Source organism: Myiozetetes cayanensis, unplaced genomic scaffold, assembly GCF_022539395.1.
Source record: "Myiozetetes cayanensis isolate MyiCay16 unplaced genomic scaffold, myiCay2020 scf6-25, whole genome shotgun sequence".
NCBI classification, from domain to species: Eukaryota; Metazoa; Chordata; class Aves; order Passeriformes; family Tyrannidae; genus Myiozetetes; species Myiozetetes cayanensis.
The window spans coordinates 32480990-32508141 of NW_026087853.1; the positions used below are offsets into that span (position 1 = coordinate 32480990).

The 27152-nt window shown below is 41.4% G+C and overlaps 1 protein-coding gene across 5 annotated transcripts in view; it reads left to right on the plus strand.

The window, feature by feature from the left end:
- The window catches only part of RAD51B (RAD51 paralog B), a 421512-nt gene that overhangs the window by 356665 nt on the left and 37695 nt on the right, over positions 1 to 27152 (plus strand). The window contains exon 11 of one of the 5 annotated variants that reach the window (XM_050335170.1): positions 5922 to 5988. The exons of the other annotated variants lie outside the window; for them this stretch is intronic. Coding sequence (XP_050191127.1) covers positions 5922 to 5944 — 23 coding nt within the window. The 3' untranslated portion in view covers positions 5945 to 5988. Of the gene's footprint in view, positions 1 to 5921; positions 5989 to 27152 lie in introns of those variants that run through there. 5 annotated transcript variants of the gene reach the window in all.

Sequence of the window (27152 nt, forward strand, 5' to 3'; positions counted from 1 at the left end):
ATGGCTTCAAATAAGGAACTGAGTAAGCAGCTGTAGGAGAGGCCACAAAAGAGGGGCGAAAGCAAGCATATATAGCCAGATTCTGCACTTGCCAGCCACAACAGGCATCTATTTTGCCAGTGCTCAGGGCTCAGAAATAAGGGAACACTAAAGAGTTAAAAAGGTTTTCAGTGAAATCGGGCTGATGAGAGAAGGGGGGAAAGAGGAGGAGCAATCTTGTGTACAGACTTTCCAGAGCCTCCAGAGATCAGTAAGGCCAGGGAATCACAGGCCTATGCATAGGATGCTTTTTTTTTTCTTTTCTCTTAGATGTTTTAATTTAGGTGGTTGGGATGTAAATATATAATGATTTATCCTAAAATTGATGTATGGTGATAGGGTATAACTTGTCATAGCAATCAGAACTGCAACAAATGACCAAAATTCAGCCATCGAATTCAGCCTAAAATTCAGCCTGATAGAGAATTTTACAATTATATTCAGTGACAAACAGTTATTTGCTGTGGGTCACTGAAATATTTGAGATCTGACAAGGTACCAAAATAACTCAGGTATTCACCTATATGTGTCACACTTACATCTTACTGGTCCCTAGTGGCCAGCCTTTCTCTGGTTTAATTTCATCTCATTACCCGAAGATACACCCCTGTGCATTTATTTTGTTAATGAAATGCTGGCTCTATTGGAATATCAGCTCTGTAGGGGTTGCCAGGACATATAAAAAAGAAAAGCCATAAACTGTGTTCATTATTATTGCAGTGCAATGCCAGGTCTAGTACTGCTTCCAAAAAAACAGAAGAGGGAGAATAGAACTTCACATGTCCCTGACCTGTCCAGAGGGACAAAACAGAGAGCTTTTATTTTATTTGTTTCTACAGTGACTCACTCTGTAGTAACTGGGTTAAAGTCCACTTAGAAACGAATAGAACAAAAGGCCTCCTGTTAGTGCTGGATATTTTCCCTCTTCAGATATCACCAGAAGGATTTAAAAAAAGAAAAAAGAAAAAAAGCCCTCTAACAGAATGCAGGAAACCACAAGCTTATGGGAATGTAGCAGCACTTTGGAAAGGAAAACACTGCCTCAGACTTTCATCTGCAGGGCTGGGGGGGGGGGAGTTTCCCCCATTTTTTCCTTACCTTCTTTTCATCTCCTTGCAGCTAGAGGCATTTGCCAGGTACAACACACAGCCTGGAGAAAAGGGTGGTGAGGAGAGCAGTTAAGTTGCAGGGGGTCATTGCCAGATCCCAGACAGAAAGGAAAAAAATTGTCTTGTGCAAATCACTGTAGCCTGCAAGGGGGCTCCAGCACAGAGGGAGAGAGCTTTGGTGCAGCTGTGGCTTGCAATAGTTGCTTGCCAGACTGAGGGTCTTAACAGGGTCAGAACCCGGGATCCTACAAACTGTACTACAAGGGGGGGAAAAAAGAACTTCTTCCTAATTTTTATTTGGTATGTCTCGTCTTTTTTTTTTTTTTTTTTTAATGTAGCCTAATGACATCTAAGTAACAAATTACGTAATGTTCTCTAAGATATAAAAACTATCTGAAATGCTTTCTGCCTTCCATTCCAAGTATTGTCATGGCATGCCTATGTTTTCATTATAAAGAAAACATTTTCCAGCAAGCATTCACTGAATTTCATTAACTTTAACTTTTCCCTAAGAAATGTGAAATGACAATAACAGAGAAAGCATGTTGGAATTTTATTTTGCATATAAGAATGAGCACTTTATCAAATTTTCCAAAACTTCCCAATTCCTGCAACTCCCAAATCTGAAGAAAATTGCAACTGTCTAAAATTAAATGGAAATTGAAGTTAAATGTTATTTCTTACCTATAGCTTTAGCTATTATTGTGATCCTAGTTTGTACAAAACACTCATTTTTGTTAGGTGAGCTTTATGTTGACCTAGACTGGGAAACAGCTTGGTGAATGGTGTAATGAGCAATGTGTTGGGTGTAAGGGAGGAATGGGAACTCATAGCCAGAGCTGGACCGCGTAAACCAACTGTTAGTTTAATTTAGACTGCTGCAGAACCATAATCTCAAGTGGTAAGCTTTTAAGTGACTTGACCAAGACCGCATTGCACATAAGTAGTTACTTTATTTAGTTAGCTAACTGACTCCATGCTGAGTTAGAGAAATTTGTCTGTTGTATTCGTAGTAAATAGGTAAACAGAGTTGACCTTGCCATGCCTATTTCGCTGAGAACTGATGACACTGGGCAGAAAATTCAGTCTTTAAGACAAATTTCCATCCTTAATACTATATAAATCAGTTGCTTGTAGTAGTTGGTAATGTGTCATATATGGTGTCTCCTCTCTAGGCCATTTGGGCTGATTTCCGTATCAAATAGTTAAAAGAATCAAAAATCAAATTACTGGTTTTCACTTACGTGAAGTAAGTAGTTCCAGATCCTAGTAGACAAATTATCTTCTGAATAACATCTAAATTTGGCTTCTTTATCAGCATTTTAATTAAAATTAAAAAGTTCTTTTTTCTTATACAAAGTCTCCTGCCTTAGCCTTCTCTAGGCTGAAGATTTTGAGCTCTCACAGCCTCTCTTATATGCCAGCCCCTAACCATTTTAGAGTCACTCCACTGGAATTCACTTCAACTTGCAAATGTCTTTCTTGAAGTGTATGCTGTAAGACTGGACACAATATAGCAGTCTTTGTTAATGAACATATGGTTATAGGCTTTTGCCCTTAGTGTGATCACAGCTAGTCACAGTTAAAAGCATGTTTTCAAACCTTGTCCAGGTAGAAAATACATTTGACTAGGCAGGATGTTTCAAAACACAGTTGGGACTACTGACACTGAAAAATTCCAGCATATTACAAAACGTGCTAACACACACACTATTTAGCTCTCAGAGTAGATAAGAAGGGTGACTCTTCTTACCTGCATAGTTTTAAGTCTGAATCTGTGGAGTTGGGTGTTTTCAGACATAATTTAAATTTAACTGTTAAATTTAGCATCATCCTAGAAGACAGATGTTGTAACACAAAACCACATTCTAGTGTATCTGTGCTGACTTGGAGTATGTTTGGTAGTTTGCAGTTTATTACATAACACACTTTGATCTCATCCTTATGCATAAACTGTCCAGGTGGAAATGGAAACACACTGCTGGTTCATAAGAGAGAAGGCTCGCACAGCTCTGCCTAGCAGGGGTTAACTGCAGCAGTCACTCTTTGCCGTGTCACTGTAAAGGCGTTGCATGGACACATACAAAAAAGGCACATTCATTGCTTTTTAAAGTCAGTGTCGTGCTTGATAACCTGTTCTGCCAATACCAGTGTTCACAGAGAACAGAGAATGGAGAATATTCCCTGACATTTTTTTAAGGTTCTGAGCTTCTAACTCCACCTTCGTGAGCCGAAAGAGAAGCATTTTTCCTCAGCACCATCTGGTATGGCTCTCTGGAAAACTTCAGCTTGGCCTACGCCCTCCTCAGTCCCTGAACTTTGTAATTTTTCAGCTGCCAGGAGCACTAACTGCCCAGTTTTATGTAACTCCAAATATCTGCAGTGGAGCTGGAGAATACACACATGGAGGAAGTTTTGTGGCTTTTAAGCTATTCCCAGAAGTTTGCCTTGTTTTTTTTTGGTGGGAGGGGGAAGAACAGGAATGCAGTAGGGGTATACACAGGACTTTTCGAAATAGAACGGAAATTCTGTCTGCTGTGAGGGTAGGTGTAGGTTTGCATTTTAAATTCCCCTTTTTTTTGAAAGGGCCCTGAAACACATTTCAGGGGAGGGGTTTGCTGTTACATTTGAGAAGTGTAAATACATCAGTAATAATTTTTAGAGGTTTTCAGTTCTTTGTGTTTGTTGCCTGTTGCTCAGAGAGCCAAATCTAACTTGTAACAGCTATTGTCAAAGTCTTAATAGCCAAAAGGGACCAGCAGTGTTCCCCAGCTCCAGCTAACAGCTTTGCAGATGATTATGCTGCGCCTGAGTTTCTGCAGCCAAGCAAAGCAAATGGACATGCACCTTTTGTGGCACTTGAAAGCTTTATGTGCCAGTACCACAGAAAAAATGCAAACATTCAGGGAAGTCAGGCGGGGCAAGGAGGCTGCATTTACAGGACCTGTAACCCCATTTTCCCGCATTCCCTTTTAAATTGTTTGCAAACCCCGGGTCAGTTTTTGTGTTTGCCATTTCAAAATAAATATTTTGTGGTGGTTCCTGGGGGTTGGTGTGTGGGTATAGGTGTGGGGGGGGGTGGTGAAAGAGAGCAAACTGGAGGAATGAGGCTTTAGCACTGTAGTAACAAAACAGCAAACAGCCTGTCAAGCCAGGGGCAACCCTGCAATAAACTAGCTATCCAGACCTGTAATCACAAGTGACTTAGCAATAACAAATCAGTGCATGCCTATGGGTGTGGGAGAGAAATGAACAGAAATGAAAGAGGTACATTCCCAGAAGAGTAGAGAAAGTGAACAGAAAAACTGAGGTGTGGAGGAGGTAAACAGGAGAAGCATGTACTTTGATTGCGTTGTTTGTGCATGTACATGCTAAACAGTTGAAGTTAAAGCTTTCTTCCCATTGTCTACAATATGCGGAATTTCGTGCATCTGCTCCTGTTGAAACAGGAGCAAAAATCAGCATCAGTTCCTCTTGATACGAAATGAAAGCTGCATGAAAACGGCAAACTGTTAATAAACACACCATCTGAGTCAGAGTTATTATCTGCAGGCCCATTGTGGCAGTGGTCTGTAGCCAGAGAAGTCAGAGGCAGGAGCCACTGCAGTCATAGGAGGATGAAACTAAATCAATAAAAAAATGGAACCATACAGAAGTAAGCTGTCAGTAAGGTTAGTTTTAAAGGGATATGGTTAAAGATAAATATCAAACTGTGCATAGTGCTATGTAAATGAATTGCAGTCTTTCCAGTGACAGAATTGGAGTCCTTACTCAAGCAAAATCGTACATGTGGAGGTATGATTCTCTTGCCATATAACTGAAAGGTTATCTTGCAATCTTCTCACAGGTTGCAAGACTATCTTCTTGAATGTTAATAAATTGGAGCTTTTGGTTAGGACTGCTGTGTCTCTCAGGGACAAGGAGTGGCTGAAATAGCAAGAGAGGAGTGGACATGATTACAAAATACAGTAATTCATGACTGTGTGGATCCTCTGTCCATGAGAGAGACAAGTATGTCAGTGCAAACAGAACTGCTGCTTCACAGTCCTTAGTGAGATTTTTTTTCTGTGACTCCTCTGGGACTGTGTTGATGCACAGCCTGTGTGCTGGAGGCCGAATTGGTTCCCGAGTGCACTTAGTATTTAAAGACATTAATAATTTAGAGCTGTCTGCCACAGCTTCATTTGATGTGATTAGAGTTTCTGACCTCTCCAGGCTCTAATTCCCGAAAGGCAAGGGGCTGGAGAGCACAAGGACAAGGCACAGAGAGCGCCTAGCTGTGGAACACCCAACATGTCAGGGTATGACCGTGGACTCTAGGGAGAGCCTTCCAAAGGGACTGAGATTAGTGTTTGGCAAGCACAGGAGTTATTTTATTGAAGTCCCACTGTTTTATCAAATGTCTTCACCATGCTGCTGTTGTGGATCCAGAGAGGTTAGTGGTCAGAACAAACAATGTTGTTACTGCAGCAGTCCTGCTTTCTTCAAATGTCTTCTCATGGCTTTTAAGGGACTTGATGAGTTGTTGGGTCTCTGCCATGTAAACAGAGCCCCTTACTTAGTGCTGTTTGGTGTGTCCTTAGCCATTGCCAGGCTCAGAGGGCAATAGAACAGACTCGGGAGGCTCTAAGGGAGATAATGACAATGCTGGAGTTTACAGCAAAGGTCAGGGACAAGAGATCAGCTCATCTTTGGGGGAGGCCATAAATGGCTGTCAAGTTCATACTGGGGGAAGGAGCAAATAGATGTATCTGTTTTTTTCTTTTCTTCCAGGACTGACTTGGGAGGCTGAGTGACTGAAGTTACCATACACTGAACATTACACATTACAGCCAGATTACTGATCAAAGCTGTCCAGAGACATTGGTTGTGTGGAAATGGGAAGTAGGGCCCTGTTGTGTTGTCACATTAAAGGCTTTTTTCTCTTGAGTCAAATCTGAGCAGTACATTGGCATAGGACTCTTTCCCTCTCCACCCTGCCCATTTTAGCTGGCTCAGGGCTCTAGAGTTTGGCAGATATATTTTGGGCTGGGTACATACCAGCAGTGTCCACCTTCTCTTGAAATTCTTAGTTTTACTTGGACTGCTGTTGAAAGACTGGAGTCATTTGTGCAGAGGATGAGGAGAACTGAAAAGAAAGAGAAGGTCAAGAAGTGCAGCTTAGAGCACACGTCCAGAGCTACTCCATGGAGGGTGAATGGAATGGCAGAAATTACAAAGATGGCAGCCTTATCTTGTGATGCTGCCAAGAGGCAGAGGTCCAGAGCCCTTGCCTCTCCCTGAAATTGTACAGGAGAGGTGAGCTCAGGATCCCTTTTACCCTTCAGTGTGGGATGGCTGTGTGAGACGTGGGTCCTGGTGAGGCACATCATTACCCTATACCTTCAAGGCCAAAGTTGCCCAGTGTCCCCTCTGGCCTGGGAGAGGTGCCTGCACAGTGGAGGGCAGAATGTGCACCATTGCAGCTTACACCTAAAGGCTCCCAGCTTTTACTATTGCCAAGTGGAGGAAGACAAAATCGGCTTTGCTATGTGGTGCCAGGACGCAGCTCAGAGGATGTGAATATATTATTCAACATAGCAAATAGTCCCAGCATGTGAGGAAAAGGTAAAACACAGTGACCTCATTTCAACAAAAAAACCTCATCCATCATGCAGAGACGTAATTAAAAAGCATGGCAATTAAATACATGCCAGCAACGATCTTCAAATCCTAAGTCATCTGTGCCCAAAATAAGCTGTGTCTGTGCCCATTCCGAGGAAAAGGTAGTGCTCATGTTTTCCTCTTTCAATCTGGGAAACCAACTTGCTCCTTTGGGCTTCCTTATAAGAGGCAAAGAGTTAATTTCAGGAAAAAGGAGAATTTCTCTCTCTTTGGATGATAAAAATTATAAGGAAAAATCCAAGTGTGCTTGGCAGTATTGGAAATGATGTTGTTGTGTCCCAGCTTTGCATCCTGGAAATTAGCACTGCTATAACCAGAACTTGTAATGTCTTAAGTGGAAAGACGATATTCCAAAACTGCAGGTAGCACATTCTTGTGGAATTTAGCAGTTGCCCTCAGAAAAGTGTTTTGGAAATTTAATTTCTATTCCCTTTTCCTTATTTTTATTTGGTTTCTGTTTCTCTTTCTGCTAAAGATGAAACAATGGATTCAGAGCTCTAACTTTTGGGACTGTCAGATGTATTCAGATTTCTAATTTGATTCATGTGGCGAAATAATGGGTTAAATCAAAACACACACACACAATCAAACATTCATGTGTTCTAAGAAAGTTTTGTTCCAGATCTAGATATCATATTGAAATTAAATTCTTGTTTCTGCTACTAGCCAGAAACAATGGTGAGATAAATGAAATCAGACGGGGAGAAAAAGGAGACTCAAATTTAGGGCAGAAAAAATCTTAATGTAACAGTGTATCTTTGGCTTCCCTGTCAGAGAAGGAAAGAAAGGAATATTTCTGTCTACTCTGCTTTACAACTGTCTAGGTACACTAACTTTTTTTGTTTTCTTCTGAATGAGTTGACTTTTGCAGGAAACAGACTATTGGCATGATCTAGTACAAGAAACCTGTGTTATTGTCTGCCTGGCCTCTCCTACTGGGCAGATCAAAAATGGCTCTCAGCTAAATTCTTCCTGCCTTCACTGTCTCCACTCTGTTACTAGCAATGATGAGCTTGTGTAGGAGCTGTTAGAAAGGCCTTGTGTCACTGTGACCAAAGTTTCACATATTGTGGAAAGCAGACTGTATGTCAAGGTGATGACAAGGCCAAACAAAGAACCTGATGGAAGAAATAGGTGGCAGGGGAGAGGGAGAATGAACCTACTGAGTGCTTATCCGTAGCAATCTTATGTAATCACAGGCAGGAAAATTCAATTCCAGTTATTTGTGTTTAAGTGAAAAGGGAAGATAAAATCCAGTGGCAGAGAGGAGAAAGTACCATGCATTGGACTAGAGTTGAAAGGAATATGTAGGTGATTCCTGTCTGAGGCCTTGGTTTGTGTATGGGGTGGTACAAACCACTCAGCCCCCCAACCCCCACCCCCCCAGCACCTTCTCAGGGTCACAACGAACCTGAAGGAATGCCAGAAGTGCCCCTTCAGCCTGAGTTGACATGCATGATGGCCTTTATCCCTATTACAGGAACAGTAGTAGGTAAGAATGACCTGAGACGAAGAGTCGCACAGCAGGTCTGGTTATCTCTTGCAACTGTTGTACAGGGGTGTGACTCCATCAACAGCAGGAGATCTGCTCTGACTTGTGACTGTGTGTGAAAGAGGAATTAAGCCAAGTAAGTCCATAGCAAAGCAGAAACACAGCTCAGGACTTCCAATGGCCTGGTGCAACTTTGTGTTGTAGCTTTGCATTGTTTCTTTCATCTGTATTGGAAAAAGTGCACACATGCATTGTAGTGAGCAAACCTTGGCAGCATTCTCACTTCCCTTGCACTGCCTCAGCTGGCACCTCCTCTCTCTATCTGGGCACAGATTCTCAATGCACAAGAAACCACAAGCACATTGAGGCTGCACTGTCGCAAGCAGAACAACACAGTCACATGAGCGGGTACAAAGTGTAGAGCCCTCTCCTCCCCCTGCTCCCGCTCCCGTTCCCAGGACAGACGCCACCGTCAGCTGTCTGTTACTGCTGGTTACCATGAGCCTTGTCCCTGGGTCTCCCAAAGTGCATCTTAAGTTTCTGGCAGCAGAGCTTGGAGGACCCAGAAACAGACCTTCTGCCTGCTCCGGCAGCTCCACGTTGTGCCTGCCTAGTGCTGACCTTCCCTGCCCTTCGGCCTCTGGCCTTGCCGCCCGACCTTGTGGGATTATTCCTGCTGTGCCTTCTCGAAGAGAAGGCCCCTCAGCTGCTGCTGTAGTGTCGAGGGTAACTATGGAAGGAAAGAAGAAAATCCCCCTTGCTTTTGTGGTGGGCAGTAATCAATACCCTGGGCACACTGCTGAAGCGCCATTCGAAAAACACGTTATCCCTCTGTGCGCTGACCTCCCCATGGCCACTATTTTCTCCCCACATCACCCTCTCAACTGCCCTTGTTTCCAGCCAGGAGGGCCCTTAAGATACCAATTCCTGCCCATTCTGCCCTATTTTCTAGTTTTTGGTCCGAAGAACAATATTAAAGATGGATTTTTGCTGGAGTTTATCGTTGCCCAATCTTCATCTGCTTCAAAGGCTGGCTGCCAGTAATGGGACGAGCCGCTTCCTTGGTTACTGCGCCACAGGCCACGGGTGCTGGAAGGGGGAAGCAGGGGGGATTTTTTTGTTTGTTTGTTTGCTTTTCCCTGAACCGTGAAGCTCTGGGCAGTGCTGAAGGCAGGATACAAGACCTGATGGACAGGATCTGGTTTTGCACACTTTCCCTCCCCTCTTGAGGAGTGGGGCTTGTGGCCCCAGCAGTCTTTTCAGGCTCTGCCAGCAGGAGAGTGAGAACTAGGCCCACGGATTGCATCAGGGCTCTTTTTTCTGGTCATGCTGGTTGGTTATAATGAGAAAATACTCCAAATTCCTAGTGAAAAATCCTTTCTTCCTTTCATTATTACTGGGCCAGACAAGCTAAGCTAGCACTGCAGCCCTGAATGGTGGCTGGCTAGTGGTGTACACAGCGGTGCCAGGGTGGGAGGCAGGGCTCCTGAATCCTCACCCCAGCATTACTCTGTGGTGTTTTATATAAACCTCAAAAAAAAGCTAACTTGCTGTACATTCTGCTGAACATATCTGGGCATGAAACAGGATCAGTGATACAATTCCAAATGTTGTTTAAAAGCTCAGTTAGCTAAGTGAGTAAAAAAGACCTTGCGGTGAAAGATACTGAAATGCAAAGTGGTGGGACTGTCTCAGATTTCATTTCTGAGTAAAGCTGCTTTCAATTGCAGCAGCAAGTATCTTTAAAATGTGCTTTTTTTTTTTTTTTTTAAATTTTTGCTCCTCATCTGTTGCAGAAATTTGACATGTGTTCTAGGCAGTAGGTTGGATCCAAAACAGATGAAGACTTCAATTCAAGGTGTCTTGCCTCATCACTGAGGCATTTGCAGTAAGGTGTGACTGGAGGTAGTCACCAATGCAAGTTGTTCTGGAGAATGTACTGGTTAAATCTTATTAGTGGACTCTGAAATGTAAACAAATTAATATTTAGAAAAGATTTTATGATTTTTCAGCTGCAACCCCGAGTATATGTTCACTGGTTAACAGACTTGTCATTGAGGCATGAAGACACTCTGTCCAGCCCCTCCAGTCTCTGAACTAAGAAGATTTATCTTTGTTTATGTCTGAGTTGATTTATGTTTGCTTCTTTCTCAGGGTTTGCTTTTTTTTTTCCTGGGTTGTTTTTTTTTTTCTTTATGATTTGGATTATTGCTCTGAGAACTGTGAGAAGCAGGTTTTCTTTCTTCTTAGTAGGGGGATACTAAATTTCCTACACAATTTGTTTGATCAATATGAAATCAACAGGGAAACTAAAGTGCTCATTCTTACTATAGGTGCACCTCATCTGTGGGGTTTTGTTTAAAAGCAGAATGAAGAATAGAATTTTGAGGATCCAGGATCTGTGTATATATACTACGTTACCAGTCTCTGTCCTGTTATGTAGAGATAACCTTCAATTCCTTCTCTATATGTTTCTCATTTCCCCTTTTATTTTGTGTTTCAAATCACATGCTTTTCTTTAGACTTCTTTAAATATTTTAAAAATATTCATTAACCTCTTAGTAATCCTTCTAGATAAGTAAATGTCTTTTAACAAGAAAATCTTTTAAAGGTGGGAAAAGTGAGGTACAAAATATTAAATAGCACAGTTATTTAGTCAATTCAAACATATTTCAAAACTTCTAAGTACTTTTACTTGTCAGCCTGTATTACATACTTTATTATCAGAGAAACTTCTTTGGACATTCTTTAAATGAAAAACATTAACTGTGTGATGGTGGGCAAGGAGCAGATAGTGAACATAGTCATTTTGGAGGAAATACTTGGGAATTCCAAATACCCATCATATCTCCAGATGGCCTGAAGGCCAAGTTTTACATTGCAGTATTTCCATTGATTTTTGAAATGGTTTTGAGACATTTCCAGATGTCTTCATTGAAAAAGGTGCTGCTAAAGGCGAAAGCCCGGATCACCATTCTAAAGGTGCAAGAGCCTCATGGAAAAAAATCCTACCCTTGTTTCTTTTGGTGCTTATGTAGTCCCTATCAGGATAGTATCTGAGCATCCTGAATATATTTAAAAACAGGAATAACAATGACAAACCCTCTGTCATAGAATCATAGAATTAACTTGGTTGGAAGAGACCTCCGAGATCATCAAGTCCAACCCTTGATCCAACCCCACTGTGATTACTAGATCATGGCACTCAGTGCCACATCCAGCCTCGTCTTAAAAACCTCCAGGGATGGTGAATCCACCACCTCTCTGGGCAGGCCATTCCAATGCCTGATCACTCTCTCTGTAAAGAACTTCTTTCTAATATCCAACCTAAACCTCCCCTGACAGATCTTAAGCCCATGCCCTCTTGCCCTACTGCTGATTGCCTGGGAGAAGAGACCGACCCCCACCTGGCTACAACCTCCTCTCAGGGAGTTGTAGAGAGTGATGAGGTCACCCCTGAGTCTCCTCCTCTCCAGTCTAAACAACCTCAGCTCCCTCAGCCTCTCCTCATAGGACTTGTGCTCAAGTCATAGGACTTTCTTACTCACTCTTGGCTTTTTAACAGTATGGACTGTCTGCCTCGAACAGTTCAACTTTCAACTTGCATGTGATCATTTATACCCACATAACTAGGATCTTGTTTCTGAATTTCTTGGGTTTGTCTGACTTTTGCTATTCTTGAAGTGTCATTTGTACGAACAGGTCACCCATCTATCTGTTCATCTTACACAAAACTTGTGATAAGTAAAGATGAAGGTCTTAGGCACCCTCCCTGCCTGCATATCTGTATGTGTGTATGTATGAATCTCTGGCTGTGGTATGAGAAAGCTCAGGTGCAATGGCATTTCAGCAAGCTGCATCATGTGGCATTATTGGAAATGCTTCTTTATGTTGTCATTGCTGATTGCAACAAAGTGCATTATCCTTTAGGGTTATATAAAATTCATATGTCTCTCTTTTCCTTCCAAACCTGTAAGTAAAATAGCTTGATTTGTTCAAAGGATTTTTTCCTTGTGGGTTCTAAATATTTAGCTGTGGTTTTGCACAGTTTATCTACTGTTCCATTACTCCACTGCAAGGGGGGGAAAAGGATACCATTTCCATTATTTGGTAGAACTCAAAAAGCCACAGTGTTATGTGTTCCCTCTACTGATTCCCATGTAGAACTTAATCAACACCATTCCCAGAGCTATGCATTCATGGCTTTATTAATGCATAACCAGGATTCAGTGTTGTGTAAGCCACGTATGCTGTTAGAAGAAGGCTGCTCTATTTGTTAATTGCAGCCATTCCCGGGATGGGTGTGGAGTTTTAATATTTGCTTGCAGAATATGTTTGAGAAATCATTATATTCCCTTATTAATACTCTATGAACTTGATAAAGTAACACTATGTTAAACGAGGGTCATTTTTCTCTGTTATCTCTTTCTTTCTGGCCTAAATACAAAGCACACTGTTTTAATAATCAGCTTGATTTTTCATTCAAATTTGTGCTTTCTCTTTTGAGATAAGAGTGGGTACAGCTCCATGTTTTCCACGTTAATTATTGTTTAAAAAGCACTGTACAGGATTGAAATTTCCTGAAGACACTGAAATTTATGACCGCTGTTAGCTCTTTTCCTAAGAGAATTCTGAGGATTCATCCCTTTCATGTGTCAAATTTCTTATATTTATCTTCCTGAAAAGATATGAAGGCCTTAAACTGAGAAGGTAATCTGTATGGTCCCTTGTGCTGGGGGAGATGACTTATTAAGTAAGCAAGAGGCTGCATAGCAGGTGAACTCGGAATTCTTCAAATCATCCCAAATGCAGCGCTTACTGAAATAAAGCTTTAGGACATAAAGATGCACATCACAGCATGATCCCGGTTCTCAGAACTGTACACTTATATGTCCATGGCCTTGAACATTAGAATGGGATCATATTCCTTAAGAGTCACAATGTAGACCAGCTTTTTTTGGCTGTCACAGTTGTTTGCATATCCTACATCAGGAAGGCATGCAGACCTTAATGCTCTGTGCCACTGTGACAGCAGTCTGTTCTTTTGACACAGCATGATAATTGCTAGCATGGCTAAAATTTCACCACTTCTGCCAGCATCACCTCTGTTTCTCTGTGGTTGACTAAGCAGCACGGTTTTTCCTCGGCTTTTGTTTGAGCTGAGGACCTCAGGTGGCTGGCACACAATGCTGTCTGTTTGTAAAGTGAAGGCAGTATGTAGTTAGGTGTCATATATGCTCTCCTGACATCCAAGGGTGCTGTCTCTCACACGTTTATACATATCTTATGGTATGGGAAAGATAACTGAGCCATGTGGGCCTCTGTGGTTGCAGAAGAGTGTCAGTGTATCATGATCCTTTGGGAGGAGAAGGAACGTGAGATGAGTCTTGATATTTTACGTTCATATGCAGTGAAGTGTTAAACTGAGGAAGCAGCATTTTTGATCATTACAGCTAAAGGCTGCTGAGAAATGCTAATATCCGAGTACTTCCTGACCCTTTCCTCATAGTACAAAATAAATTTCCATAATAGAAAATATTTATCTTTCACAAGTGTCGTATTATTTCCAAGTTGCAAAATCTTACAGTAGGAAAAAGTAATTAAGAATAAGACACAGTTTCAGAAACAAGATACAGATACTTGTCTGAATATATCATGTGCAGTAGGCTTTATGAAACATCTGACTTTCCTGTACGAACCTCTGCGATGTTTCCAGTTCCCATATACCCTTAGAAATGTAACATTTTCTTCTGTTGTCCAAAGAAAGTTCCCACAGCTAATAATAGTTTTAAAAGTCTATCAGTGTTTAAGTGGAAACTTCAAAAAGTGCTTTTCTTTCATAAGTTAGTTCTGCCAATATGGCAGTTTTCTGTCATTCTTTAGTGAAAATACCGTTTGTTTGGAAACAGGATATCTACCACTTCTTGCCTGTGTCTGTGTGTTTATGGTATCTTCTGGTTTGGGAAATGATTCTCCTTCTTTACAAATTCAAGAATATACAAATATTCTGGGAAGAATCTGCCCGCTCATATGTGCAAAATGTAGTACTCCCATCGCTGTTCTCCTAAGTCCTTTATTTACACCCATCTGTTTTGGGACCTATTTTGAAATCACTCTTACTATGGTAAGAATCTCTGAATCACTTATGGAGGCTTAGGTCAGTGGCTTAGTTTGCCTTTATTCTGGCCTACTTCTTGCTCATCTTGAACCAGCTTTATTTGCTATTGTGTACACTTTTCCACCATTTCAATAGCCTTCACCTTCTTTTACCTTCCTTTCTCTTTGACACCGGTCCCAAACACTTCCTCTCTACCTACAAGGCAAACTCTGCTTTGTTATGTACTTGGAGTATGGGAGTAGGAATCTCATTAATTATAATGTTACTTCAGACACCCAAATATTGGTCAAGATGCTTTAACTTTCATCTCTCGATTGTTTCCCTGGGTGGCTAAGCAGGAAAATAATTCCTGGTTAAATGTGGGCTTAATTAGATGTTGGTCTATGAGCTACCAACATTTGCAACAATATGAGTGCTGAAGAGTTTAACCACAAACACCTCTTTTAGTGTGTCTCTTATTCTTTTAACTTAATTACAGAAGTTAATCTTCTACCTTTATAACTTAATAGCTCTACAGCTGAGAGTTTATGAAAGACACCACAGCAGATCTTGTGAAAATGTAATTGTGTATTATTATAATTACGGCTAAGAAATTTACTTTGTACATTGGCATAACAGAAAAGTAAGAATACTTTGCCCTTATCAATCCTGTGGCACTAAAGCATTCAAACCCTTCAGTTTAGGCCTTGGTCCTGTACTCCATCTATATGCCTCACATCGTACAAATGAGAGGTTCTTTTGCCTGAATGTATAGAGCATTGCCTGGTTACAGGCAACACATTTTAGCCATAGAAAGAAGAACTTCATGAAGAAGAGCACATACAGTTATCCTCATTTTACAGGAGACACTATGTAATACAGTATATGGTAGAATGTGGCATTAGCCAAGCCAGGGGTTTCTGGCTCCCTTCTCCCTGGTCTAATAAGCAGGAGTTGTAATAGCAATCTCTGCATCCTTCATTTACAGTATGGAGAGGCAATGGTAGTGGTCCTTTAAAACAATCGTCTTTATACTTACTGCTTAAATCAAGGGACATGCAGAAACTATAGCATGAGTAAGGAAATAATTAGTTTTCTAATTATTTCATGCTTAATTACTTTTGCTATTCGTCACAACATAAATAAGTGTACTTACACATCAACAACTAGTTGCCTACATGCTCAGCCTTTCATGACTGAAGTTGCATGCACGTACAAGACAGCAGAAGTGAAATGACTGTGAGTCTCTTCAACATTTATAAATGAGGGAGGACTTAAAGAGTTAAGAAAAACCCTCTGTATATACCTGGTATATAAAACTGTCATGTAATCAAATGAGAGGAATGCACTCCACTATGTACATTAGCAAACACTCTATGCAAGCTGGCTGGCAGAGATTCAGAGTTTTCAGTGCTGCCTTGCACTACAAAGCCCTTCTTTGTTCTCTCAGCTCTGTTTTAAATATCTGATGACTATTCCACGCCATGTTAGTGCCAAATCCCCAGCTTCACTGCAAACTTTACAACAGCATGTTGTGGGCAGATTGGATGGGGACAGGCTGGTAGAAAGTGGGTGTATCTCCCCTTTTTTTGCTTCTCAGGCAAGTTCTCTCACCAGCTCTGCCATCTCCTTGTAATTCCCGAAGTCCCTTGTGCAGCCATCTGGATAGTGTTCAAAGCTGGAAGAAATCACTTGGGTATGCAGAAATTGAACTTGGATCCTGACATGGCAACAGCACTCCTAAAGTGTGTATTAGGATGGCTGTAGCTGAGGTTCAGCCAAGGAAGAGCAAATGAATCAAAGAGTGTTCTTGCAACAAATATTTTTGTTGAAACTTGTTGTGCCTATACTGTTGTTGGCTGGATCTTGCCTGAGCTTGCTAGCCAAGTGGTATTGGGCTTTGAAAAGAATTAGATGAAAGATTTCCTATGAACATGCACACAGAAAGGCAGGAAGTGGTGCTGATGACTCATGAGATGGTGATGTTCCTTCTTGATTTGGAATTAAAGTACTTCCCTGGAAGGATATTAACATAGCAGCATACAACTCAGCCTCTGACATCAGATGAGATGTTAAGCCAGGGCCTCATGTCCTCATGCTTTTTAAGGATTATTTTTCATAAGACTTTTACCTATATTTTAGTTAGAAAGGCAATGTCCTGCCTTTCTGTAAAAGGCACTTATGTGATATTGTCTTAACTGCTACATTGATGCTCATTCTGTTCAAGAGATGCTTTTTTATTCTGGAAAAAAAGTGTTGCTTGAATACATGAAGATGTACATTAAAAATATGCATCTTCTTCTTGGTCCTAAACCTACTAATTCTTTTCATGAAGAATACTTTCGTTTTTCTGGATAAACATAGAATTAGTGTTGTTGCCTGAAATGCTTTGGGATTTTTGTGCACAGACGCTGGTGTAGGAAACAAACAGTAAGCTTTTTGAGTTAAGAGGAGATTTTATACAATATCATTTAAGTGGTGCTGCCCACTTTTGGCAACTAATGTGAGAAGAAGCTAAGCTGTTCAGTTTCCCATTCTGTTTCTTGTTTCCCTTCCTGAAGCTCCTTGGCATCCAGTACTGGAGTGCTAGAAACTCAGCTGTGCATTGGGTTTGCTCTGGTGCCTTCTAAAATAAACAAACCTATTTTAATCCAAATTTCTTTATTTCACATGCAAATATTTCATTGTAGAATCAGAAACCCTCTCTAAACTAAAACCTATCTATTAAGGGCCACTTGAAGGTGCATTGTAAAACTTTTGCTTAATCATTTAAAATCCATGAAAGCTAAAATCATTGAAAGCAAGGTTTACAGCACTGCAGAAGCCTTGCAAGTCTGTATTTGCCACTAAAGCAATTGTATAATAGTATAATGGATTGCATATCAGAATCCTTCAGGAGACTTGCAATGTCTGCTTAGGCTGTGCAAGTGCAGACACTCCTGTTTTTGCCATGTTTGTTTCTCTAATACAGGACTGAGTACAAATAGGAATTAATTTCTCTGTGATAAAGTATTAGTACGTGGTGAGGGGATGTTACTGTCATCTTACTCAGAAGGGATATAGCGAAAGAGTTGAAGGGGCTCTCTTAGTGGTATATAGAAGTCTGTACCAGTGTATATAGAAGTCAGAAATGGAATCCACATGTTGTATGATCCAGCCTTATTCATTAAGCTGTTGGCTCTCATGTTGCATACTACCTCTATCACATACAGTGACCCAGGAAAGTTCATAAACGAGACCCTGTTCCATTAGGCAGAGAGTGATCAGGCAGTGAGTGTCTCACTTCTGAACTCTGTCACAAGGGCTATGAACAATGTATAGGTTCCTTTTAAAGAACAGGAAGAAAATACTAGGGGACATTTTTAACATTCTCAGAGAATTTTGTGGAAATTAGTTTAACAACTAGTATTTTCCTGAAGGGGAATCAGTTAACCTTTTATGATACTTCCAAGAGATTCCTGCTTCCTCTCCTTGTCCTGGCCTCTGCTGTCACCTTGCAGAGATAGTCCTTGAGCAGCATGTAGCCATCTGGTGGGTCTTGGTCCATTTACCAAAGATGAATAAGCAAAAGTTCCAAAAGGGATTGACACTACAGTAATCTCCTTTGTGTTCAACATTTTGTTTTTCAGGATTTTCCAAACCTTTTCCTCCCTCTTTCCCCATCTCTATGTGTCTCTAACCGCTTCCTCTCAGTCTCTTGCTTCAAAGCCCTTGAACGTACCTAGTGACCACCTAGCTGTTTCCATAGTGGTGCTCCAGCACATCTGACAGGGAGATATGAACTCTGTCATTTCATGTTGTTTGGTTTTAAGTTCATTATAGGTGTACTTATATGGCATCTTTGATGATTTTAGCACAGAGATGTAATTATCTTGCTTTTCCAACTTTCATACTCATTGGAAATGATTCGTGGAAAGTCAGAGTTTTGAGAGACAAAGCTAAGTCCAGTACTTTATGCTGCAGGTGGTGCCTGTATCCTTTCATGTAGGCTGTCAGGAAAGAAAGGTAAAGTCAGAAGTGGAATGACTTAGGAAATACTCCAGCTCTAAAATGCTCCAAATGCAAAATTATTTATTTCTCCTAAGAAGCAAGTTGCTCTTTGGGGGAAGAATGCATCTGGCATTAACCAAGGGAACCTACAAATATCTGCACCAAAAAAAGGAGCAGTTAGACTAAGTAAAAAGAAGGCTGTGTTTTAAAGAGCTAACTGCATTTTGTTAGGAATTACTGAAGTAAGCTGTTTTCCTGGCAGTTATTGTTTGGTGGAGCTGAAGGGATGAGCCAGGTATTATGCCATTACTTTGAGATGGAACATTTGGGAGAGATTAAGTAGATTTGCTCACTCCCAAAATACTCTTGTGCCTTAACTCAAGAGTAGGGAATTCAGCAATGAATGCAGAGCTAGAGCAACCAGAAAGGTCAAGAGGGACTGTTGACTCAGGGTGATTTGAGCTGAGCAAGGGGTTATCATTACATGCAGAAGTTCTCTTTTTGCTCCTACTGAGGCTTCTGTGCTCCCACAGCAAGGGTGCACGTCCCACTTACTTTCAGGCAGGGTGAATGTCATGTGGGTTTTACTTCCGTCTCTGATTTGGTTGTGTCTGGAAACAGCTTCTTGTTGCCTTTCAGAGAAAGGTGCAATCCTGATGAAATCCAGCTGTATCTGTCCAGTACTACACGAATCATGTAGTGTCATCTGCTTCCTTACAAACCAGAATTTCCCTGTTTGCTTTCAGACTTTACCTGTCACATTTGCAGATGCTCTAGTAACTACATATCTCACCTTCCAAACTTTCTGGCATCTAAAATCTTGGACTTTCCCGTGAGCTGCTGATTATTTGGACCCAATCCTTCAGACCCATGGGTTCCCACATAAGTCAGTCATTGCATAGCGTCAGCACAGTCAGGCTCTCCTTTGTCTTTTCTCCAAATACCGAGAACAGATCTTTTATAAACTGACAGAATTTGAACTGTGGATTGGAAGAAGAGCAAATTAATTAAAAATTCCTAATATATACATGTAATGGAAGAGCACCTCAGTGTAATCCCAACAAAGAGCCCCAACTCTGAAGAAGAAAAATTTCACTGGACTATTTAAAGTGGAAAGATCCTTCCCTTCTTTCCAGTGTAAAACACATGATTATTAATATGTGGGGAGATGTGCTGTGTGAAGATTTGATTTCTTTGAGAGTATGATTATACTGCAGTGAGGAAGAAAAAGATTTCAAGTAGTCTTTCTCCACTTTTTTGGTAAGACAGCCACTGTATCTCCCAGGATAATAGGAGTGCCTGACACACTGAGCAGATAAGTCTTGAAGGGTGTGAGGAAAGCTACTATATTGGGATCAATAGCATACTTTTTCCTTCTGTAGCATGCAAACATTTGACCTGATTTAGACTAGAGATTGCTCATCTGCTTCTTCCTTTTCGCTTATCTTTAAAGAACATATAAATCCCCATGTCAGTTCATGCTTATGGGTAAGTCCATAAGTATATGTTTTCTTGGGAAGTCCCATCTATTTTTACTTGGGAAAGCAGAAAGAAATGTAAATGGAAGTTTTACATTTATTCCATTTACATTTTGCTGAAATACGTACTGCAGGCAGAAGAAATAGAGTTTTACCAGTGACATGTGAGTTACAGTGTGCTCCAGACTGTGCTTAGGGGACCTCATCTCATTAATAGAATATTTTTATGTGGTTTTAGTTTTTTGAGGGGCTCTTACAGAATAACACTTCCAACAACAATCTCTTTACATTTTGCTCTCTGAGATGCACATTTTCACAAAGAAAGTGAGTTGGGGAATGCATTCAAATTTTTCTTATTTTAAACAGGAATTAATTTCCTTTGATCAAAATTATAAGGAAGCATAACCTAACAAATGAAATTATAAGGCTGATTTTTTCACAAAAGCTAATGTTTTGTTCCCGAGACATAGTCTGTCTATGTACTGCTTATGTAGTGCTGAGTCAAACATCATTGATCTGTAGGAGAAGCAGAGCTGAAGGTCAAGGAACAGACTCTGCAGGTGTCTTCCCCCAGCTTTTCATACTTGCTGTGTGGTGCAACCTATCCTATTACGTACGTCAGAATTTGCTCTTCTGATGAATGTTAATGATCCTCAAAGATTATATTGTGTTGGCAGGGTTGATTTAGAAGGATTCAGAATGAATGTGAGAGGCAAAAGGCAGCCTTCATCTACTGCCATATGTTGGATGGTGTTGTTTGACTACAAAGGTGTCTGATCCTTCTCCAAAATATCAATGATACAACTGCTCTCCAGTATTCATAGATAAATCAGCAAGGAGTGCATATTTTCTTTTACCTTTTGTTCCTATTTTTAAATGGATGTGAACCTATGAAGAGTACTTGGAGTGATTTCACTCTTTTATTCCAAAATCAAGGTGAACACAGACTGCACTGAGAAAAAGGAAAGGGCATGCCTTTTCAGTTGGCTGATAATCTCTGAGACACAGCCTAGAGCAGACCTGGCTTGTGATTTGTCTTCTTTCACTGGAAACAAGAAGAGGAAAGGAAAGTCTGTGCTGTTGTCATTGGCAAAAGGACAGCACACCAGCATTTGAAGAACTGACTACAGTTACAAATAAGAAATACTTAAGATGGTGGCATGGTATGTTTTTTCATACCCCCAAAAAATCAAAACACACAGTAAGTGAAGTCCTGTATTAGCTTGGAATGATTTGGACATATCACAGAATCACAGAAGATGCTGAGTTGGAAGGGACTCACAAGGATCATTGAGTCCAACCCTTAGCCCTGCACAGGACCATCCCCAAGAGTCACACAATGTGCCTGAGAGCATTGTCCAAATGCTTCTTGAACTCTGTCAGGCTTGGTGCTGTGACCACTTCCCTGGGGAGCCTGTTCCAGTGCCCAACCACGCTCTGGGTGAAGAACCTCTTTCTAATATCCAACCTAAACCTCCCCTGACACAACTTCAGGCCATTCCCTCAGGTCCTGTCACTGGTCACCACAGAGAAGAGATCACTGCCTGCCCCTCCTCTTCCCCTCACGAGGAGGTTGTGGACTGCAGTGAGGTCTTTCCTGAGTCTCCTCTTCTCCAGGATGAACAAACCAAGTGACCTCAACCCCTCCTCATACAGCTTCCTCTCCAGGCCCTTTACCAGCTTTGTAGCTCTCCTTATTAAGCCACTCTCTAAGAGCTTAATATCTCTCTTACCTGGTGGTGCCCAAAACTGCACACAATATTCAAGTGAGGCTGCCCCAGAGCAGAGCGGGACAATCCACTCCCTCAACTGGCTGATGATGCTTTACCTGATGCCCCCCAGGACACAGCTGGCCCTTCTGGCTGCCAGGGCACTGCTGACTCATGTTCAACCTGCCATTGACCAGGACCCCCAGGTTCCTTTCCATGGCACTGCTTTCCAGCATCTCATTCCCCAGTCAGTATGAACATCCAGGGTTGCCCCATCCCAGGCAGAATCCAGCACTTTCCCATTGTTGAACTTCATGTGGTTGGTGTTTGCCCAGTCCTCTAATTTGTTGAGGTCTCTCTTCAGGGCCTCCCTTCCTTCAAGGGAGTCGGCAGCTCCTCACAGTTTTGTGTCATCTGCAAATTTGCTTAGTATCCACTCCAGTCTTCCTTGTATAGAAAAAAGGACTGCACTCATGTTCAGGGACACATTCATTTTAGGGCGCTGTCATGAAATCCATGGAGTTTCAGCTGGGACTGATTTGACCCTTGCCTCTGAGTCAGATTGTACAGTCACGCAGTTTATTATATATTTAGAAAACCTTTTGCTATACCAGAGATCCCTCAGGATCTGTCAGTGAGTATTTCTGATCTCTGCTCTACCTGTTCCTGATAGGATCAAAGCACTATGCTACTGGCAACTCAGTGCATCCCAAATGCAGTATTGTTTTCAGCTTTTGGGTTTTTTTCCCCTGTTGCTGGAATAGCATCCTAGAGAACCTATCTTTCTGGAGTAGAGAGGTAGTGCTGACCTTTAGACCCAGAAACCTACCCTAGTCTTACAATACAGTCTATAAAAGGGTTCTGTAGATGGCACTGGAGTGAACACAAGGTATTAATTCACTGGAGCAGTTGTGCTGCATCCTGGATCATGAAAGCACAGCTGGGACAGTTTAAGAGCAGCAGTCAGGTTCCAAAAGGGAATCTAGGCTTTTATTTTTCACACTACAGTCACCTATTGTTTTTTTTCTTGTTTTCCTGAAGATATTTAGACATGCTGGGTGGGCAGGAAAGTGAAAGAGTGGGAATGCCAGCTCCAGGCAGCAGCAACATTCCCAGGTATTCAGCAAACTTCCTCCTTGCAGCTCTGTTCCTGCCATTTCACAAAAAAGCTGTAGCTCCTGCATTTGGTCCTGAGTCTCACAATCAAAGCACTTCCAACCTGCCCTACACACATTTATCTAATTTCAGTGTGTAATCCCATACAGTCCTACCAGATTATCTCAAATTCAGTCAAGAGAGGTGAGGCCGGGATGTGTTTTAAAATGCAGCTGAAGGCTCACATGATCCTTCATGACTTTTATTTCAGCTGGGATCCTGGACAGAAATCAATACATAAGTACATAAATGACACTTCACAGCTTCCAAAGGATACTGTTAATGAAAGCAAAATTCTTAGTATTTGTTAGCTGAAAAAAACCCAACAATTCTGATTCTCTGGTCTATTAAGCCATGTGAAAGTATAAAATGGCCTAAGGATGGTCAGCTAACCAGTAGAGAATTCCTCCTGCTTAGGGTTTCATTGCTGAGAACAGCCAGCTGTCTCCCTGGTAGATATATATATGAAAACAATATGAAATAAAGCCACGTGTACTTTGTCTTCTGCTGGATTAATACTTTGGGATAGTCCTGTTCTGAATGATAGCTTGGCACCTCAAGGGCAAATATCTGCAAACAGCTTCTCTTCTTATGCCCTAACTTCTCCTCCAACCCTCTGTCAGAGAGAGTGGAGAAGCAATTTTTACTGTATTAAAAACATTTAAATAATTTCTTTTATCAAAGAACTCATGCCAGACCCACATAGATCCAGAAGCTGACATTATGCTATCATAAAAGTCCTGGGACCCCTTTCTTCACTGGTATAATCCACAGGGAGGCATTTGGGCTGTAGTATGGGTTGGTTTATAGAATCTGAATACTGTCTGAATTCACATGCCAAAAATTCCTTTTACAGGACTCAGCATGACACCTTTCTTCCAGGTTCCAGACTGCCCAGAGCAGATTGTTCACAAAGAGTCAAATGTGTACACTCAGTTTCCCATAAAGGTAATCTAATGGTAAATGGTAAAATCATTTGCCTGACAATGGAGGTGGTGGTTTTATCTGGTGTTTATGTAGGGGACACTGAACAAAAAATGTTTAGGTTTTTTTTTAGAAGTATTCTAGATTGGTATTTTGAGCTTTCTGAATGTAACCTGCAGTGGGAGGCTCCTCTGCAGCCTCACCAAGTGCAAGCCCCTAGTTGTGCCTTGCTTCTTCCCATGCAAAACCACTGTGATAGATTTTTATTTGAGAATTTACCGAGAAGGTGGTGCAGTTCATGCAAACTACTTGGTACAACAACATGTGTGAATATGTTTCTCTTTTCTGCTGCTGGCTGTGATCTTCTCCACCATGAAGTAGTACTCTTTGGGGCTGGTAGTGTCCAGTGGAGTCACAAAACACTAAAAAAATGTGTTTCCTCTGCAAGGATTAAAAATACTGTCCTTTTTTAATGCATATGCACCTTCTGCATATTAAGAACATCTCTGCTGCTGGTGAAAATTAACAATGGGTGTAGATGAGCCATTGGTGAAAAGGTTTTCCGTTCAAGGGCAGATTGGGACAAGCAGTGTTTGGCACTACTTAGAAACCAGAAATCTGCAAGGCTGCTGCAAAATCACGTCTGATGCCAGCACAGGCTATCTATTGGCATCCCCTAACAAGAGCAAGTGTGCTCCCCAGAGTGCAGAAGGTGTCAGCTATGTAAGGGCTCTCCAGGCCTGCTTTCTGCCTGTCACTGTCAATGCTATAAACAGATACTGTGGGAGTTTGTTTCAGGGAATATTTCGCATTTAGAAGGTACCATATTAATAAAACCAGGGATAAGTTTGTAGCCACAGACTAAGGCCAAGATTTCAGAATACATTTTCATCATGCTTTGCTGTTACTGTTAGTGCTGTCCTACCTACTCCTCTCCCTGGGCATGTTGCTGTGTAAGCTGTGATCATACCTCTGTGTGACCGTGGTGTGAGCATCACACATGTGTGTGGACCATTAGGGTTTTAGATGGGTTTTGTCTAATCGAACTATCCCTAAATCAGTTTGTTTCTTTAATTCAGTTCATGGTGCAGCTGTGTAGGAAGCTGTGCTACACCAAGGCTGAAAAGGTGCACCATGGGTGAATGTGTTGCTTTTGATTTAAAAAAAAAAATGTAAAAGAATAAACTTGAAAAATCTTGACTCCATGAGCTACTCATGTTTCATGCCCTCTATTACGACTGCTAGTTATACAGGTAGATTTCTGTTTTGAAAAATTAATAACATGCCAGTGCTAATACATCAGAGATTCGTGGAGTGTGTGTTAAATTCCCAGGAATGCTGGTCCTGGCTTTTAGCAAAACCAGAGGGAGTTTTTAGGTATAGCAAGTATATTGTAGGAATACTTATAAGTATTTGTATTTATTATTCCATTTTGGAGAATCATGGCCAAGGAAACAGTCAAATGCTCTTTACCAAAGATTATAATTTTAAAATGTGTGAGGGTTCACTTTGTGCTCACTTCTTTCTAGTCTTTTCACACCATTCTGGTTTTATATAGCTCATGGATGCGTGATGTTTTTAGCTATCTCTGTCGTGAATTAAGGTGACATGTTGATGGAGCACATTACATTTTCATTCCTACCTAAATAATACCAAACCAATAAGTGAATATCTAATCTGTTGGTATTAACCTTGCTAATAAAGAACCTGATGGCGTTACAAGAGCTGAGCTGGAATTGTTTTACCACTGTTGTTCTCCAAGGACAGGTTCTAGACAGTGACTGGATAAGATGATCCTGCACTGTTTTGTCCAGTTCGGTCTTACATCCCAAAGCTACAGGGTTTTTTGCCTTTTCCTCTGCAAAGAGTTTATGCTTTTTGAGCTTTTGCTGTGCATACTGTCTGTGGGAAGTGTCTTCTTACACCTGTGGGAAATATACAAAGAAAAGTGCCTTTAATTGCTTCTGGAACAGTACAGAGAATTGTTTAGACTAGACTTACTTTTCTGATCTGTACTTAGAGACAGAGCTGACCTCTGCCAGAACTACAAAAGAGCACCCAGCTGAGGCTGTTAACATCTCTTAGGAAACTATTCAGGAACGAGCCTAGCTCACTGCCCAGTGCTGTAGTGATCACTGTAAATCCTCTTCTTCTGCTGACTTCAGCAGGACGTTTGCAGACAGCAAATTCCAATGGGACCTCATACCTCAAACAATGTAAAACATGTATCAAAATCTACTCGGTCATAATAGCAGTTTTCTTTAACAGCTTTCATTTAAAATACCTCAAACAGACGTTCTTCCTTGAAACAGTACATGTGTGACTGCTCTGCTTGAGGGGAGTGTGAGGAAAAGAAAGCTCCATGCCAACTCTAATGAGAGCAGTAACATCTTCTTGTCTATTGTCTTTGGCACTGTAATCTCATCTAGTGGGACAAGTCAGATCCCATTGCAGAGCTGTGCTCCAGTCTCTGCATTTGCCAGTTAAGAGTCCTTATTTCCCCAGTCCTTAGAACAACTGAAGGATTGATATCATAGGCATTGCTACCATTTCTGTTGTTGTTTGTTACATCTGCGTAGCTGTTCCCTCAATCTCTATCCTTTTTTTTTGGCATCCTTGTCTCCCTGTTCTGTGAATCGTGTATGTTGTCCTGTTTCCACTCTGCTGCTGAGGTAGCAAAGATGCCTACTCTCCATCCTCTCTGTTGCTGGATAGGTATGGCTCTAAATAGAGATACAATGCACTGTCACTTCTTGTACTGCATTGAAAAAATGTTCATTGTTTTAAGGTATGTGTGTTTATCATATCACTGGTGAAGAGCATGTGAGACACTGCAGAATAGGTACCTCAGTTACAGCCCTGCAGCTTCTGTAGGTAGGTTTGGTCAAGGCCCATTTCATGTATGCTTACATCACAAATGCTGATATGTTAATTAGGAGAGTCTGGTCTAGAAACTACAAGGAACAAAGTCTCTCCCTCTCCTTAGGGACAGCACTGTAGGACATGTAAGCAATATAGCTGTCTAATACATAGAGACCCAGTGAAAGCGCATCTCAAAAGCAGCCTGTACCTGTACATGAGGCATGAGAACACGAATTTAGGGAGAGTCCCAACTTGAAGTAAGAGGCTGCATGGGTCCCTAAAAATGTTAGCTGATCTTGAAGCCAGATGGAAAATGGCTGCTTGCTTTTGACTTTCTCCTGAACTGCCTATTTCAGAAAGAAGTCCTTTTTTTTTTCATCCTTTTCTTTTTTTTTTTTTTTAGGGGGGGGGAGGGTTGTTATTTGTAAATACAAGCGAAGTACAGACTGATGGCTAAAGCAGCCCAATAATCAGAGAAGCACTCCGTGCTTCTCAAAATGGCTGCTGCTCTGGTGTGTGCTTTGAAGGCAATAATCTGCTCTTTGTCTGGCACTGCAGGCAGAACTCAGCTTCTCCTCCCACGTCACAGGCCCCGGATCTCTGCTGCCTTTCACCAAGGTTAGGGAATTTGTG